This window comes from Sceloporus undulatus, chromosome 8, assembly GCF_019175285.1.
Source record: "Sceloporus undulatus isolate JIND9_A2432 ecotype Alabama chromosome 8, SceUnd_v1.1, whole genome shotgun sequence".
NCBI classification, from domain to species: domain Eukaryota; kingdom Metazoa; phylum Chordata; class Lepidosauria; order Squamata; family Phrynosomatidae; genus Sceloporus; species Sceloporus undulatus.
In genome coordinates, this window is record NC_056529.1 from 35,913,101 (window position 1) to 35,927,964 (window position 14,864).

General features: G+C 40.9%; 2 protein-coding genes across 7 annotated transcripts in view; both read right to left on the bottom strand.

Moving 5' to 3' along the window:
• The window catches only part of ABCC6 (ATP binding cassette subfamily C member 6), a 337,990-nt gene that overhangs the window by 224,408 nt on the left and 98,718 nt on the right, over positions 1 to 14,864 (bottom strand). The gene's annotated exons all lie outside the window — the stretch shown is intronic.
• Positions 1 to 14,864, bottom strand: part of XYLT1 (xylosyltransferase 1) — a 179,801-nt gene that overhangs the window by 104,800 nt on the left and 60,137 nt on the right. Inside the window, exon 2 of one of the 2 annotated variants that reach the window (XM_042437343.1) lies at positions 9,138 to 9,176. The exons of the other annotated variant lie outside the window; for it this stretch is intronic. Coding sequence (XP_042293277.1) covers positions 9,138 to 9,176 — 39 coding nt within the window. The remainder of the gene's footprint in view (positions 1 to 9,137; positions 9,177 to 14,864) is intronic. 2 annotated transcript variants of the gene reach the window in all.

The following is a 14,864-nucleotide window of genomic DNA, read 5'->3' on the forward strand; positions in this document are numbered from 1 at the left end:
ATTATTATTATTATTATTATTATTATTATTATTATTATTATTATTATTATTATTATTAAATTTTATTTCTATAGTGCTGTAAATTTCCACTTTTATGGCCTCTGAAGGCCTCTGGCAGACTATAATGTACCCATCTGCTCCAGATCTCTTTCCAAAGATAAATAACTATCTTTGTGAAGTGTGAAGAAAGGATGTGTGTGAAGCAAGTAGCATCTCTAATTCAACCTGACCAATAAATAGTTGAATGCACAGGGATTCAAAACCACACATTTTTTAAATTTACTTTAAACACTTAGAGCCCTGAAAACATATCCAGGGATAGCTGTCTTGGCCCTATAGCAACCACAGTTATCATCCAAATTATACCTTTTTGTCATGCTCTCTCCACTATTTGCCTCATGAACAATAAGGACTTTGGTTGGATTCTCTTAGTGACATCTGAATCTAGGGATCTTGGCAGCATAAGGAGATATCATCAGAGTGGGCATTTAGGCACCTTAAGGTTAATAAGGACTTTGGTTAATGAGCTTATTGCAACAGGAACCCTTGCAAGCAACTGCCTGCTTCATCAGCGGCAGGTAATGCAAACACATTTTGATTGACCACAATTTTTCCTAAGTATGAATTTCTTAAATAATACACGAGATTCATATTTTCAAAACAACAGCAGCAGCAGCAGCGCTTTAAGATGGCAAAGAGCATCTTAAAATCTTCACTTACATTTAGCAATGTGGTGTGGAGAGTCAAGGAAGCACACATCCTTTAAAAAGACTTTTTCTTCCTTCCAAAACTGCCTAAGGTAAGTACAAATGTAGCATGGACTGCTCAATTAAAATGCAACACCAATATGATGTTTTCTGTGTCCCTATACTCCTCCCCTCTTGTAAGCCTTTAGGATTTCAGCTCATGGCTACCCCATGAATAAGACACCTCCAAGATACGCAGTCTTCAACTGTTCTGCTCAGATTCTGCTGGCTCAGGGCCATGGCCTCCTTCATTGAGAAACAAGGGCCCCTTACAGACAGGCCAAAATAAAGCTGCTTCGGGTCGCTTTGGAGGTATGCTGTTTAAATGATGTATGTGTCCAAAGAGTCCAAAAGCTGTGCCAAAGCCATGTTCAGTACTAAGGGGTGTGGGGAAACAGGTAAGTCCTGTGCATCTTATTGTATCATAGGCCTGTTACAGACCGCCCAAAAGGGGTGGTCTCGGGCCGCTGCCAGTTGCAGCACGGAGGAGTCGCAGCAGCCAAACCGCGCGACTCTTCCGCGCTGCAAAGAAGGAGCATGAAAATCGTGCTCCTTCCGGCAACCCGGAAGAGACACCGCAAGTGCCAAAGCGCACACTCGCGGTGTCACTTCCGGGCCGCGACATGCGGACGCAGAGCATCCGTTACGTCAAAATGGCGGCGGCTGTGTGGAACGGCTGCCGCCATTTGTTACGGACACTGTCCATGATAGGGTAAGGGGCATCTGGAAGAGACACCCCTTTTTCAAAATGGGACATCCTAAGGATGTCCCTTATAGTGGTGTGTAACGCGCCTGAAAAACAGTTTTGGCTTAACCTGGCTTACATCTGTCACCTCATTAAATAAAAGTTGCAGTATATTCTTAGACTTATCTACTCAGGTCCTGCTGTGCTAAATGGAACTTAATCCTTGTGGGCCTAGGACTGTGGCCTTAGTCAATCACTCACAAGGTTCAGTCTGTTAGATCAAGGAGAACCACCTGATCCAAAAAACAAGCTGCCTTTATTTTCAATCTGCCCTAGTATGGACTTTTGGAAGTGCTTTGCACTTAGCTATACAGACAACATCAGTGAATGTCTTCTGCACTTAGCTATACAGACAATGTCTGAAGACAGACAACATCTGTGAATGGATGTAGAACACTTTCCAACCCAAACCCACCAATTGCAGCAACCTCTCCTCCCCTACACTTCACCAACAACACCCCCCGCAAATACACTTATTTTGAATCAAGCAAACAGGAAGCCTTGTGCATTGCTGTAAAGCTCAATTACTTTTTGAGGTTTCTAGGAGTGCAGACCAACCTGAAAACAGGTTGCACACACCCTGCATTACCTTTTAAAGAAAAGGGTAAGTTTCTGCATTTTTTGTTGCTACCAGCCCCAAAGACAGTATGAGCTGCAAAAAAGGATAGGCAACGAGCCAGTGGAGAAAACACTGGACATTTGTGCTCTATCTCCCTCTCAGTTGTCTAAGTAGGGACATTTCACCAACACAAGGAATTAATATATTGATTAAGCATTGCAACTGTGCATGCAATATGTGCTGAGTTGCACAGCAAGGGAGGACGAGGAAATGCTGAAAAAGTGTGAGGTGAAGATCAAAATGCAAAGCACATGAATACTTTTGATGGACCTAAATTAATATACAGTGGCCCTTGGCATATAATGGTGTAATAAAACGGCGTCTCATATAAAATGACAAAATCAAGTTTGCTTTTTGATTTTTTAAAATGTGTTTGTAAGCTGTGGCTGGTGAGATCCATGGATGAAGAATCCATAGATATGGAATACTGGCTATATTGGAAGTAAAATTCAACTGCCAGTCTAGATTCTGCATAGGGGAGGGGGAGAAAATACCATTTCATTCTTCATCTCAGGTAGCAAAACATTTTGGGCTGGCCCTAGTCCTCCACTGTCACCACAACCTTATGGAGGATCAAAATACTGCAAAGACTTCTGCATGCTTCCCCATCATTTCTGCATGCTTTCCCACAAAACCAGGATTATAAAGCCATCATCTAAGTGCAAGGGTGCCCATAAACCAACTTTGCAAATGTCACTTGCACTTCACATAGCTAGTCTTTATCATTTTCTCCAATCAAGACTGGTTGGCATCAAACTGAAAATACTGAGTCCCTTACTAGAATGGAGAAGCGTCTGTTTACTGGGGCAGCACAAAGAGGGCAGGTCTATTCTTACAGCTGTATTTAATGCTGCTGCTAATCACAGAGATTAGACTGAAACAATTTCAACAGCTAATTAAAGAACAATGGTAATTTTGGCATCTTTTTGCAGGCAGCTCTACTGGGAATTTCTAACTGAACCAAAGCAGGGATAATTAAAACCCCAAGCTCTGGTTGCTCACACAGGCATCTGGATCATGCTGATTAAACTGCAAACAAAAAAATACACATGAAACAAAGACTTTGTAGTCTATCCAATTTCACTTAAAGGATAACCAGTTAAAAGAAGAGGAACACAAAAACTATCAACCAACACTCAAGAGCAAATCATTTTGTTAAAAGCAAGAGTGGGCAACTGCAACTCCACCCATACTGGCTCATAAAAATAGCCAGTGTTGAAGGGAGATGGGAATGGCTGTCCAACAACAACAGCAACGACTTCTGGAAGGGGTTGTCACAAGTTCCCTATACCCGGATTACAATTAGGTTGAAGGTCTTGGTTACTCACAGACTCAAAAAATCTCAAAAGCCAAATGCAGAAATTAAGAACAGACCCTTGTGAAGAAAGCAAATTCAGGAATCTGGTTGTCTTTATTTAGCCTTTGTATTAAGGAAACACAAGGTGTAGAGGTTTGAGCACTGGACTATGACTATGGAGTCTAGGGTTTGAATCCTGGTTTGGCCATGTAAACTCACTAATAATAATAATAATAATAATAAAAATTATTTATGTTTCCCTGCCTCTCTCGGTGGATCGAAGCAGGGTTACAGACTAAAAAAGCACAAAGTGTTTACATAAAAATTCAATTAAAAGCAGCTAAAACAATAAAATACACAACACCATACAGTAACAACAGCATCAACAAACAAGGCAGCGATCATACACAGACAGGGCAAATCATTCATATCAGGGGGGTATTCATATCAGGTGGGGTATGCTCAGCTAAAAAGCTTGGTTTTATCCGCTTTTCTAAATGTTTCTAGCGAAGCCGCCGAACAGATCTCCTCAGGAAGACTGTTCCAAAGTCTCGGAGCCAATGCTGAAAATGCTCTTTGCGAAGTAGCAACATACTTAGAGGTTACTATCTCCAATAGGTTCTTACCCGATGTTCTAAGTGTGCGGGGCAGATTATATAGGGAGATGCAGTCCCGTAAGTAAGTCGGGCCCAAGCCATGTGGGGTTTTATAGGTAATAACCAACACCTTGTACTGTGCCCGGAAGCAGATAGAGATCCAGTGAAGATCTTTTAAGATAGGTGTAATATGGTCAAACCTTGATGAACTGGTGACCAATCTGACTGCCATATTTTGCACTAACTGAAGCTTCCGAACTTGGTACAAGGGTAGCCCCATGTAAAGCGCATTACAGAAATATAGACGAGAGGTTACCAGAGCGTGTACCACCATTTCAAGGTCCCTTCGGTCTAGGTAGGGTCTCAGTTGGCGTATCAACCGAAGTTGATTGCAAGCACTTCTGGCCGTCGCATCTACTTGAGATGCCAATTGCAGGGATGAGTCCAGAAGTACTCCTAAACTGTGAACTTCGTCCTTTAGGGGAAGTGTGACCCCGTCCAGGACAGGTTGACAAATTTCCTTCCTTAGGTCCGCGGAACCTATCACAAGCACTTCCGTTTTCTCTGGATTCAGTCTGAGTTTGTTTTCCCTCATCCAGCCAATTACCGACTCCAGGCAGGCATTCAGAGGAGAGATGCCATCCTTAGTCACTGCATCAGTCGGAGCCATAGAGAAACATATTTGGGTGTCATCAGCTTACTAGGACAAGTCACACCCTCTCAGCCTCAGAGGATGGCAATGGCAAACCTCCTCTGAAGAAACTCACTTGGCCATGAAACCCACTGAGAGACCTTGGGCAAGTCACACTGTTTCAGTGTCAGAGGAAGGCCTTAGGGTCGCCAGAAACAACTTGAAGACACAACACACACACTTGCCCAAGTCTGGGAGGAGGAGGAGGAGGTGCCTTGTGGGGGGGAGACTTCCCACCAGAAGGAGCAGGACCTCTGGCCAGAGCGGCAGGACTTCCGGTTGGAAGGGCTGCGCATCACCCTTCCCTGTCGTGGCTTGGCTTTCTGCAGGAGAAATGAGTCATGACTCCTGTGTCTGCTGTGTGCCCTCAATGATAGCTTCACATGCCAGAGAGGGCATATGTGTTATAGGTTCGCCAACATGGCCCTAGAGAGCATTTGGTTTTTCACTATATATTTTCAAGTGTAGTAATCAGAAATGTACATATTCTCTTCTCAAAAAATACATGAGATACTTTTTAAAAATGGAGGACATGACAAAACAAAACCTAGAAACTGTCATACAAATATAAATTCATGCTTCTTGGTCATGCTCAAAATGGAGGACATTTGGGAATTCCTTCTGAATGACTGAAATGGAGGAATCTGAATATCGTAAACCCATCTGGATGTGATCAAAGCATGTCTAACTGTGGCCAGTGTGCTTGCTTGCTTATTTTTAATCTATAAAGTGCTCTGTATTCATAGTGATTGTTTCTTTGCACCAAGATTTAAATAGTACATGTTCTCCCTAATACAGATGTTGACAAGCAATTTCACTAATAGATGCCTTTTTGTATGCTACTTTCTATAGTGCACTTATTCTTGTATGCCCTTATCATTAATACACACATTTTTTGACTGAAGAATTTCATCACAAAATTTGGAAAAGAACCAAGGGATAATTGTATTCCAGTCTCTGTGTTAGTTCAGGAACAGTGAATTAGGCTGGGTAGTATTTAAATGCAAGGCAAACTAATTTCTCCCCCATCCCTTGGGCCTATTCCCTTCGCTTCCGCTATCAGGGAAACCTCATTGAAGATGTTTAATCAGAGCCATTGCTTTGGCTTCAATGAACAATTTTGAAGCACATGTCTCTGCAGGATGCAGTACAAGTGACTTGCCAAAGGTCACATTAAAAGTCACTGTTCAAACCAGGATTTAAGCTGCATCCTGACTTTTGCAAGTTGTAATAAGATGATAATGTTCACAGTTTAGTATCATCCTGACAGTTTTAAAAGGTCAAATTCTGAAGAATATTGTATGTGCTCAAACTCTTTGATTGGGATAAATGAATTCAGAAATGGGGGGGGGGACTATGCCAATTATCAGTTTGGTGTCAAAAATAAAAGGTGGTGACCTCCATTTCTTCCAGCTCTCAAATGACACATTTATAAGTTTTCAAAAGTCAAAAGAAAAAAATAATAATGCAGTTTTGAAAGGTTACCATGAAGCTGATCTGGAGCTTACTGATAAAACCTAATTGATTTTGTTGCCATTTTACTGTTGAGGACTGAAGGTGCAGCAAGAGAGAAAGGGGGAATCCAGTCCAGGGAAGAAGAAACCCTTCCCCGGGTCAGGAGCCCCGAGTCCGTGGATCGCAGAGCTTGAACAGAATTATAGAGACAAGAGCTAACAAATAACAAGAAGGGGGGGCAAACTGTGCAGAGCTTTAAAGGTTAAAAGAAGCAGCTTGTACGGAATCCTGAAAGGAATGGGGAGCTAGTGGAGAGATATCAACAGTAGGGTGATATGATCAAAATGCTGGGCCAAAAAGAGAATCCTAGCAGTGGAGTGTTGAATGGAAAGCAAAGGACCAAGATGGGACCAAGGTGCCCACGGACACTGGACCTTGTATTAAAGTCCTTCCTGGTCACCACAGGTGTATGTGTAGGCTGGCAGAGGAGGGGTAGAATGCTTGTCAGTTTGCCACAAAGCATTGCATGCAGATCGGTGAGTGGGCTGGGTGAGGGGACAGCACTCTATACCTCCATTGCATTAACAGAGAAAACAAGTGGGCTGCCAGAGAAAGGGAACCCTCTCTTTCAGACCCAGTACAAGTACCAGTGCATGGCTGTATGATGAGGAACAGAGCTCTGTGTCCTCCCCTTTGCCAGTGCATCAGTAGAAGGCCAACAGCTCAATGGCAGAGCACCTACTTTGCAAAAAAGTCTCCAATTTCCAGCATCGCCAAGTGATCGCCAAATCCCTTCAGGTCACTTCTCAACATATGGCAACCTCATAGGGTTTTCTTAGGCAAAGAATACTCAAAATATGGTTTGCCATTTCCTTTCCCTCAAATAAAAACGCAGGTGGAAAGGGCATTATTATTATTATTATTATTATTATTATTATTATTATTGCCTATAGCAACTCGTATTGCCTGGCAGACTTTTTTTCTGATTACTAACTAGGCATGACCTTGCTTAGCTTCCAAGATCAGAAAGGATCAGGTGCCTTCAGGGTATTTAGCTTGGACATGAAAACTCCTTCCAGAAATCCAGGAGAACTGTTAGCAGTTTACATTGAATATCACTGGCTTGATGGACTAATGCACACTGGGGACATGTAGCCCTTTGATATAGTTGTTGGACTGCAACAGAATCCCTCACTGTTGGTTATGTTTGGGCTTCCAGGAGTTGGTTCAACAACATCTGAGGACTCAGGTTTAGGAGGCACTACTCCATAATTTATTCATCAGAGGTGAGCATCTGTACCTAGAGCAGTATGTCCTGCCCTAGCCTTTCTATATGAGCTGGGAAGGGAAAGGAGATCATTCCACATGAACTCTGGATGCTGCACAAAGCAATGCTGAATTTCAGCATAACACCAAAGGCAAGAGATGGCAATCTCTCCACAATGAGCAGCTCTTCACAAGGCACCAGTAAATACTATCAAGCATTACTTTTTCACTCATCTCATTAGATTCTTACTTATACAAAACAGATAAGTATCCTCCAGAACCTGCCCAAGATATTTTCCTTTCTGAAGCAGAATAGCACATGCTGCTCCCATTCCAAAATCAAGATGCATAAGACAGCTAAACATTTGGCGCAGAAGGCAGAAACCTTCAAAACTTCATCTCTAGCAGTAAATATACAAAAATGATAAATTAAGTAGCTAATTATTTTCTGCCCTTTCATGGCATCGAGGCTCTGCTACCTGAGTCAAGTGCTCTCAGTTCACCTAATGGTAAAGCTGGTCCTACCACTGATGTAATCTTTGCCCACTGCAAGTGTTTGAAAGTTTGGATGCTTCTTATGTTCAGCTTGAGTGACAAAACAGCTAGGAGCAGCTGTGAAAGATAACACGTTTCAGAAATAATGACCCCTGCAACACTAAAGTTTCAACTAAAAGCGACAATTCTTGTTTTTGCAGTTACTGTATCTTAAAACATGTCAACTAAAATACACATCAATTTAAAAGGATGAGATACACACATATTAAAACTCATCATTTAAAATTCACAATTTAAAAACCATCTGGATAAGTCTGTAGGAAGAGACTGGTCTTTAATGCTATTTTGAATGCAGAGAGTGTATTCAGCTGTCGGATCTCTTCCGGCAGGCAGGTCATTCCATGGTTTAGGGGGCAGCTGGTTATGTAAGTAAGTGTATGGCAGAAGAACGTCCCGCCCCCATCACAGCAAGTAAGCCAATTGAATCCAAACAAAAAGAAACTGGTTGTGTAAAGGAATCATGGGACAAAAAGGAATGATAGAAATATGTGTTCTCACTTCTAGAGAAATTAAATATGTCTAAGACACATTAACATTTGTGCCATTCTCCTGTATCTTTACTAACACATTGACTATCACTGCCCACTCACTCTACAAAAATCTTGCAAATGGAATTTAGAGTTTGTCTCCAGGACTGAATCTAAAAAGGGGGTTGGACTGGATGGCCCTTGTGGTCTCTTCCAACTCTATGATTCTGATTCCTCTTATCCTGAGATTCCTCCTCCTGCCTGTGTCACAAAGAAAAAGGGAAATTAGTAACATTACCATGCCAAGGGACACAAATCAAATCTGTCTCCTGGTGGCTTTGTCAAATCCTTTCCCAAAGCTCAGATTAAGCGACAGCCTTGTCTGACACACCTTGCACTTTTTACATTTTAGGCAGAAGCCTGCAAAAACACGTAACTGTTTCTTTCCCACCAAACCATCTGTCTGGGGAGATGAACAAAAAAAGAGATGCTAGATAGTGGAGTATAAATAGTTTGTTTTCACCTCCAAGGTGGAAATGATGTCCTTCACTGTGACAACATGTACTCTTTTCAAAGCAGCACAGTCAAAATGTTATAACAAACCAAAGCTTCCACCAGTGGCTTTCACAGGAAGGGTTGACCAGAGCACCCAGCAAGGTGAATGATGATTTTTAAAGAAATTAGAAAATAAGGTACTTACCTGGGTTTCCAAGCCTTTATAAATATTGAGAGGTTGATCCTATAAAAATACAGATAGAAAAATTGGTTGCTTTCAGGCCAAGTGGCTATATTCAGATATACGAAATAATTCTAGCATAATAATTCTGGCAAAATAATTCTTCCAAACAGGTCCCACTAGCCACAAGCAAGACATCCATGGTGAAGGAAGGTGGAACTGTATCCCAAAATACCTGAAAGGTTACCATGTTGGGGAGGATGACAGAGCAAGTACTCTGGAACCTTTCATTCTCCACTTCAATCAGCACTACCTATAGCATTTGCATTTTTGTCTTTCTCAGAAGTATCATTATTTGTTGACTGTTTCTGACAACCACTGTACTGAATTTCAAAGAAAACAATAATGACATAAAAAATTGAAATCCATATAAAGATTTTCAGTTACACCTCCAGCTGTCAAAGCTACCACAAGGTGGGCCAGAAAAGGAAGCCACTTGAAGACTCCAAAGGTCAAGGTTGTCTTCATCTTCAAAACGGGGGGAAAGAGGACCCAGACATTTACTGCTCATTCAGCCTGGCATCAGTACCAGGAAAAATTCTAGAGGAAATCTTGTCAACAGACAGTTTTAAAATGAAAGCTGTGATCATTAAAAGTCAATGTGGGTTTCTCAGAAACATGCCAGACTAAATGTATCGCTCTTTTTAAATAGAGTTACAAACTTGGTAGATGAGGGAATGCAGTATATGTAGTGTATCTGGATTTCACTAAGACCTTTGACAATGTACCCCATGATATCCTTGCAAAAATGCTAGTAAAATGCAGGCTGCTGTTAGGTGGATTTGTAGTTGGTTGAAAAACCAAGTTCTAGGCTGCATCAATGAAAGTACAGTATCTAGATCGAGGGAAGGAACAGTACTAATCTATTCTCCTCTGTTCAGACTTCACTTGAATACAATGTCCAGTTCTCAACACCACAATTCAAGAAGGATATAGACAAGCTGGAGTGTGTCCACGGGAGGGTGACTAAAATGGTGAAACATCTGGAAACCATGCCCTATAGGAGCGACTTAGGGAACTGGGTATGTTTAGCCTGGGGGAAGAGACAGTTTAGAGGTGACATGATAGCCATAATATTGATGATGGAGCAAGCATGTTTTCTGCTGCTCCAGAGATTCAGAGCAGTGGAATCATAGAATCATAGAGTTGGAAGAGACCACAAGGGCCATCCAGTCCAGCCCTATTCTCCCATGTAGGAACTAAAAATCACAGCATCCCTGACAGATGGTCATCCAGCCTCTGTTTAAAGACCTCTAAGGAGGGAGACTCCACTACACGCTGAGGGAGTGTGTTCCACCATCGAACAGCCCTTACTGTCAGGAAGTTCCTCCTAATGTTGAGGTGGAATCTCTCTTCCTGGAGCTTGCATCCATTGTTCCAGGTCCTAGTCTCTGGAGCAGCAGAAAACAAGCTTGCCCCCTCCTCAATATGACATCCCTTCAAATATTTAAACAGGGCTATCATATCACCTCTCAATCTTCTCTTCTTCAGATTAAACATCCCCAGCTCCCTAAGGCATTCCTCATAGGGCATGATTTCCATACCCTTCACCATTTTAGTCGCCCTGATTCAAACTACAGGAAAAGAGATTCCACCTAAGCATTAGGAAGACCCTCCCGACAGTAAGAGCTGACAGTGGAATATCCTCCCCTCTACTCAGACCAAGAACTAATTATTTTTTCTGTTTCTTTGGATGTGTTCCTGCTGCTCAAATTCAGGGCTGTTTGCAGCAAAGAACCTGCAAATAGCCTTGGCACCAAGCACTACACCTCCTGTCTAATGTGCAAAAGCCCTGTGTGCCACAAGCTGAAACAGCACTCATTTGTGCAGCTGTCAAAGAGGAAGTTATCACATCTTCCAGGCCAAATGAAAACAGGCGTGGGTTCAGTTCAGCACAGTGGCTTGTGCTGCCACCGTTAAGAATGTCCTGTTTAATTGAAACAAAAGGAGGCCTCCTTCTTGCCACAGACAGGAAGGCTGAAATGGGGGTAGAGTGGTTTTCTCTCTCTTCAAAGCACAGTACATCCTCCAGCCCCACCGCTAAGGAGCAGCTGGTAGGAAAATACATTTAAGAGGCAGAATGGAAGCTTTTCAAGAATAGGAAGCAATGGTGTGCTATTGGTCTCACCCACCTGCCTCTTTATTTCAACAGCTTTGTTTATGTAAAGTAATAGTGCACCAAGAGAACCAAGTACAGAGAATCAGTTGTCGGTAGGATGAAAATATGGGTGGTCAAATTCATCAGCCTTGCTTTTGCCTGATTTCATTTTTCAAAACCTTGCATTCTTTATGCTTTCAAAGAAAATAACTGCCACATTTTGGTCAATTCTTATCAAAGAATTGATGAACTGAAATTAACTTTATCTCCCAATATGAGCAAACTCAACTGGCATCAACACATAGCTGTCTATGCTGATGTGAAGTCGAAAGCTTTCATGGCCGGCATCCATAGTTTTTTGTGGGTTTTTCGGGCTATGCGGCCATGTTCTAGAAGAGTTTCTTCCTGACGTTTCGCCAGCATCTGCGGCTGGCATCTATGCCGAGTTTGCACACCATGTATTCAAGATGAGCCTCTCACATTAGAGAGAAAATGAGAGTGAGTGAGAGTGATGGAAAGCTGCCAATCTATGTAGGGGGCAAAGAGCCAGTGGCCCTCCACATGTTGTGGGACTATAATTCCCATCATTCCCAAAGAGCACAATTCATAAATAGGAACGATATAGGTTGCAGATTAGTAGCATCTGCAGATTTCCTACCCTTCCATAACTAAAGAAAACTGATAATGAATTGGGCAAATTTCATTGTTTTTAAAGAGTAATTTATTCAGTTAATCATTTTTTAAAAGCTTTATTTCTAGACTGTGACTTTAAAAATTCACATCAATGAAACTTTCACACACACACACCACTTTCTTAGGATTCTAAAATTGCACAACTACAACTCTATCAACTCAATCAAGTAACCAGAGGACAGAGAATTAGCAATCAGGTCCTAGAATAATCATCTCATCTAAAAAAGGTCAAATGATCAATTGTTCAGAGATGATGTAAATCATTAATCTCTGGCAGGAGTTGGGGAATGTTTCTTTTTTTAAAAAAAGAGAAAGAAATGGGGAAGAAAATGATAATGAACACTGAAGACTGTTGGAATGTGAATGACAAATCTCAAACAAAAGAAATAATCACAATGGATGTGGCTTTACTGATAATCAAAACAAGATAGTTGTTCTATGGGAAAACTAAGAGCCATCACATGTTACTTTCAACACATAGCTTACTGCTGTATCAGTGATTTGCTTTGCTTAAAAGTAAATAGTGGGGGGGGGGCCTGATATGGATCAAGATCCTAACCCTCCAGAGGGCTGTGGGAAAAAAGGCTTTAACCCTTGGCCTCACCCATGGTTCTGACCCAAATCACACAAACCCTTGGATTTGCACAATTTCAGAAGAAAAATGAAGCTTTGTTGTCTTCAATAGGATCTTCCCCCCATAGATGTCACAGGCAGAGAGACACCTCATCTGAATCAGGACCACAGAGAGGGGCAAAGGGTTGACTCTCCCTCTATGCCTCACAATATGGTCCCCATGCATTAATTGTACTATTTCATAGAATCATAGAATTGAAAGAGACCACAAGGGCCATCCAGTCCAACCCCATTCTGCCATGCAGAAAATCACAATCAAAGCATCCCCGACAGATGGCCATCCAGCCTCTGTTTGAAGACCTCTAAGGAAGGAGACTCCACTACACTTCAAGGGAGTTTGTTCCACTGTACTGCATCTGTACTGCTGATATAATCTGGTTTGATGCCACTTTAACTGCTGTGACTCAGTGATATGGAATTCTGGGGATGGCAGTTTGTTATGGCACCAGAGCTCCACATTAGGTCACGGCAGTTAAATGAGTCAAGCTGGATTATTTTGGCAGTGTAGATACAGCAAAATGTTGCAAAGAGAGTTACAGGAAAAGAGATTCCACCTAACCATTAGGAGGAATGTTCTGATAGTAAGAGCTATTTGACAATGGAACACACTCCCTTGGATTACTAAACTCCATCAAGATCTGTGACAGGAGTACTGAGACAGTGCTAAGCAAAGTCTCCCAGATGTCTTTGCCATACGCTACCTTGAGTTGAAGGCATTAAACAGCTGTCCACTATAGTTCTTTGAACTTGTCAGTTACAAGGCCAGACATGTTGTATAACTGATTACAAAGAAAATAACCTCAAAGGTTTTAATTTATTAATGAACAGTTTCTTCTTTCCCTCTCAAGAGCTGACATACAATAGGTGATACCTGGTATGGCAATTGTCAATGCCATATGTCCTTGACAATGAAATACCTGATATCTACCTGGTCATAAGAAGACCATCAATGCCTTGCTGTCCTACTGCTACATTACAGCTGGCAGTTACAAGAACCTTTTGACATTGAATATCAGTATCTGAACTTCCTTGTTTTTCCCTTTTCTCTCCATCCTTTTTCCTTTTTCATTACATCTTTTCTTTTTCTAATGTAAGTATGAAGACATAACTATCTAGTTCAGGATTAGACAACTGTTACTTACTTTGCAAACACTGCATTTCCCCAGGGCTGTTACGGGTAGGATTGCCATAAGTCAGGACCTCCAAACTCGGACAAATGTAGGACAACATTTTCTTTTCTTTTCTTTTTTATTTAATTTTTAAAAATATTTTATTATTAAACCATATATACAATAATGACATACAAAACAAAACAAAACAAAATATACTGTACATACAATTATAAACATACACCACTACATACATACTTACATTCAATACAATATACCTTCTCCTATCTCCTTCTTCATTTCACTAATCTATATTCCTAATTCTTAACTATTCTTCCTTTATCCTACTAATATTTTCTCTTTCCTCATCCTGCTTTAATCCTTCTATCTTAAACTATCTCTTCCTTCTTTCTTTATCTTATCTATCTACATACTCTTTATCTATCTACATCCTCGTACCTTCTTCACTTACTATACCATCTATTTATTTTCCTTTCTCAGTTCTTCCATATCTCTCATCCTTTCCTAACAATAATACATTCTTCTCTACATTCGTACCTACATCTTGCGACTTCCTTCTACCTTCTTTAGTCTTCCACAGAAACATTGACTTTCTATTAACAAATGCTTACATCCTTGGATCCCATTTTCCTCATTAGATAAATTTATATCTTATTGTAGTTATTACCTCACGAGCCTGTGTTCCTTAGTCTTTAAATGATATCACCGCTGTCCTTCCCCACTGTCCCTCTAAAAATTCAATCACCTTTTTCCACTCTTCTCTTTCATGTTCATTTGTCTTATTTCTTAGTGCTTGTGTCAAATTATCCATTATAATGGCTTCATAAATTTTTATTATCCATTCTTCTAAACTTGGACATTTGTCACTTTTCCATTTTTGTGCATAGCAAATTCAAGCTAATGATATTAAATAATACAAAACTTTCTTATCCGTTCCTTTTATATCATTATTAAAAATACCCAACAAATAAACCTCTGGTCTCAGTTGTATTTTTTTCTCCATGATAATCTCAATTTGATTGTTTATCATCTTCCAATAATTTTTTGCTTCTTTGCATACCCACCATCAGTGGTAAAAAGTTCCAATCTCTTTTTTGCATTTCCAACACAAATTATTATTTAACTTATAAATTTTTG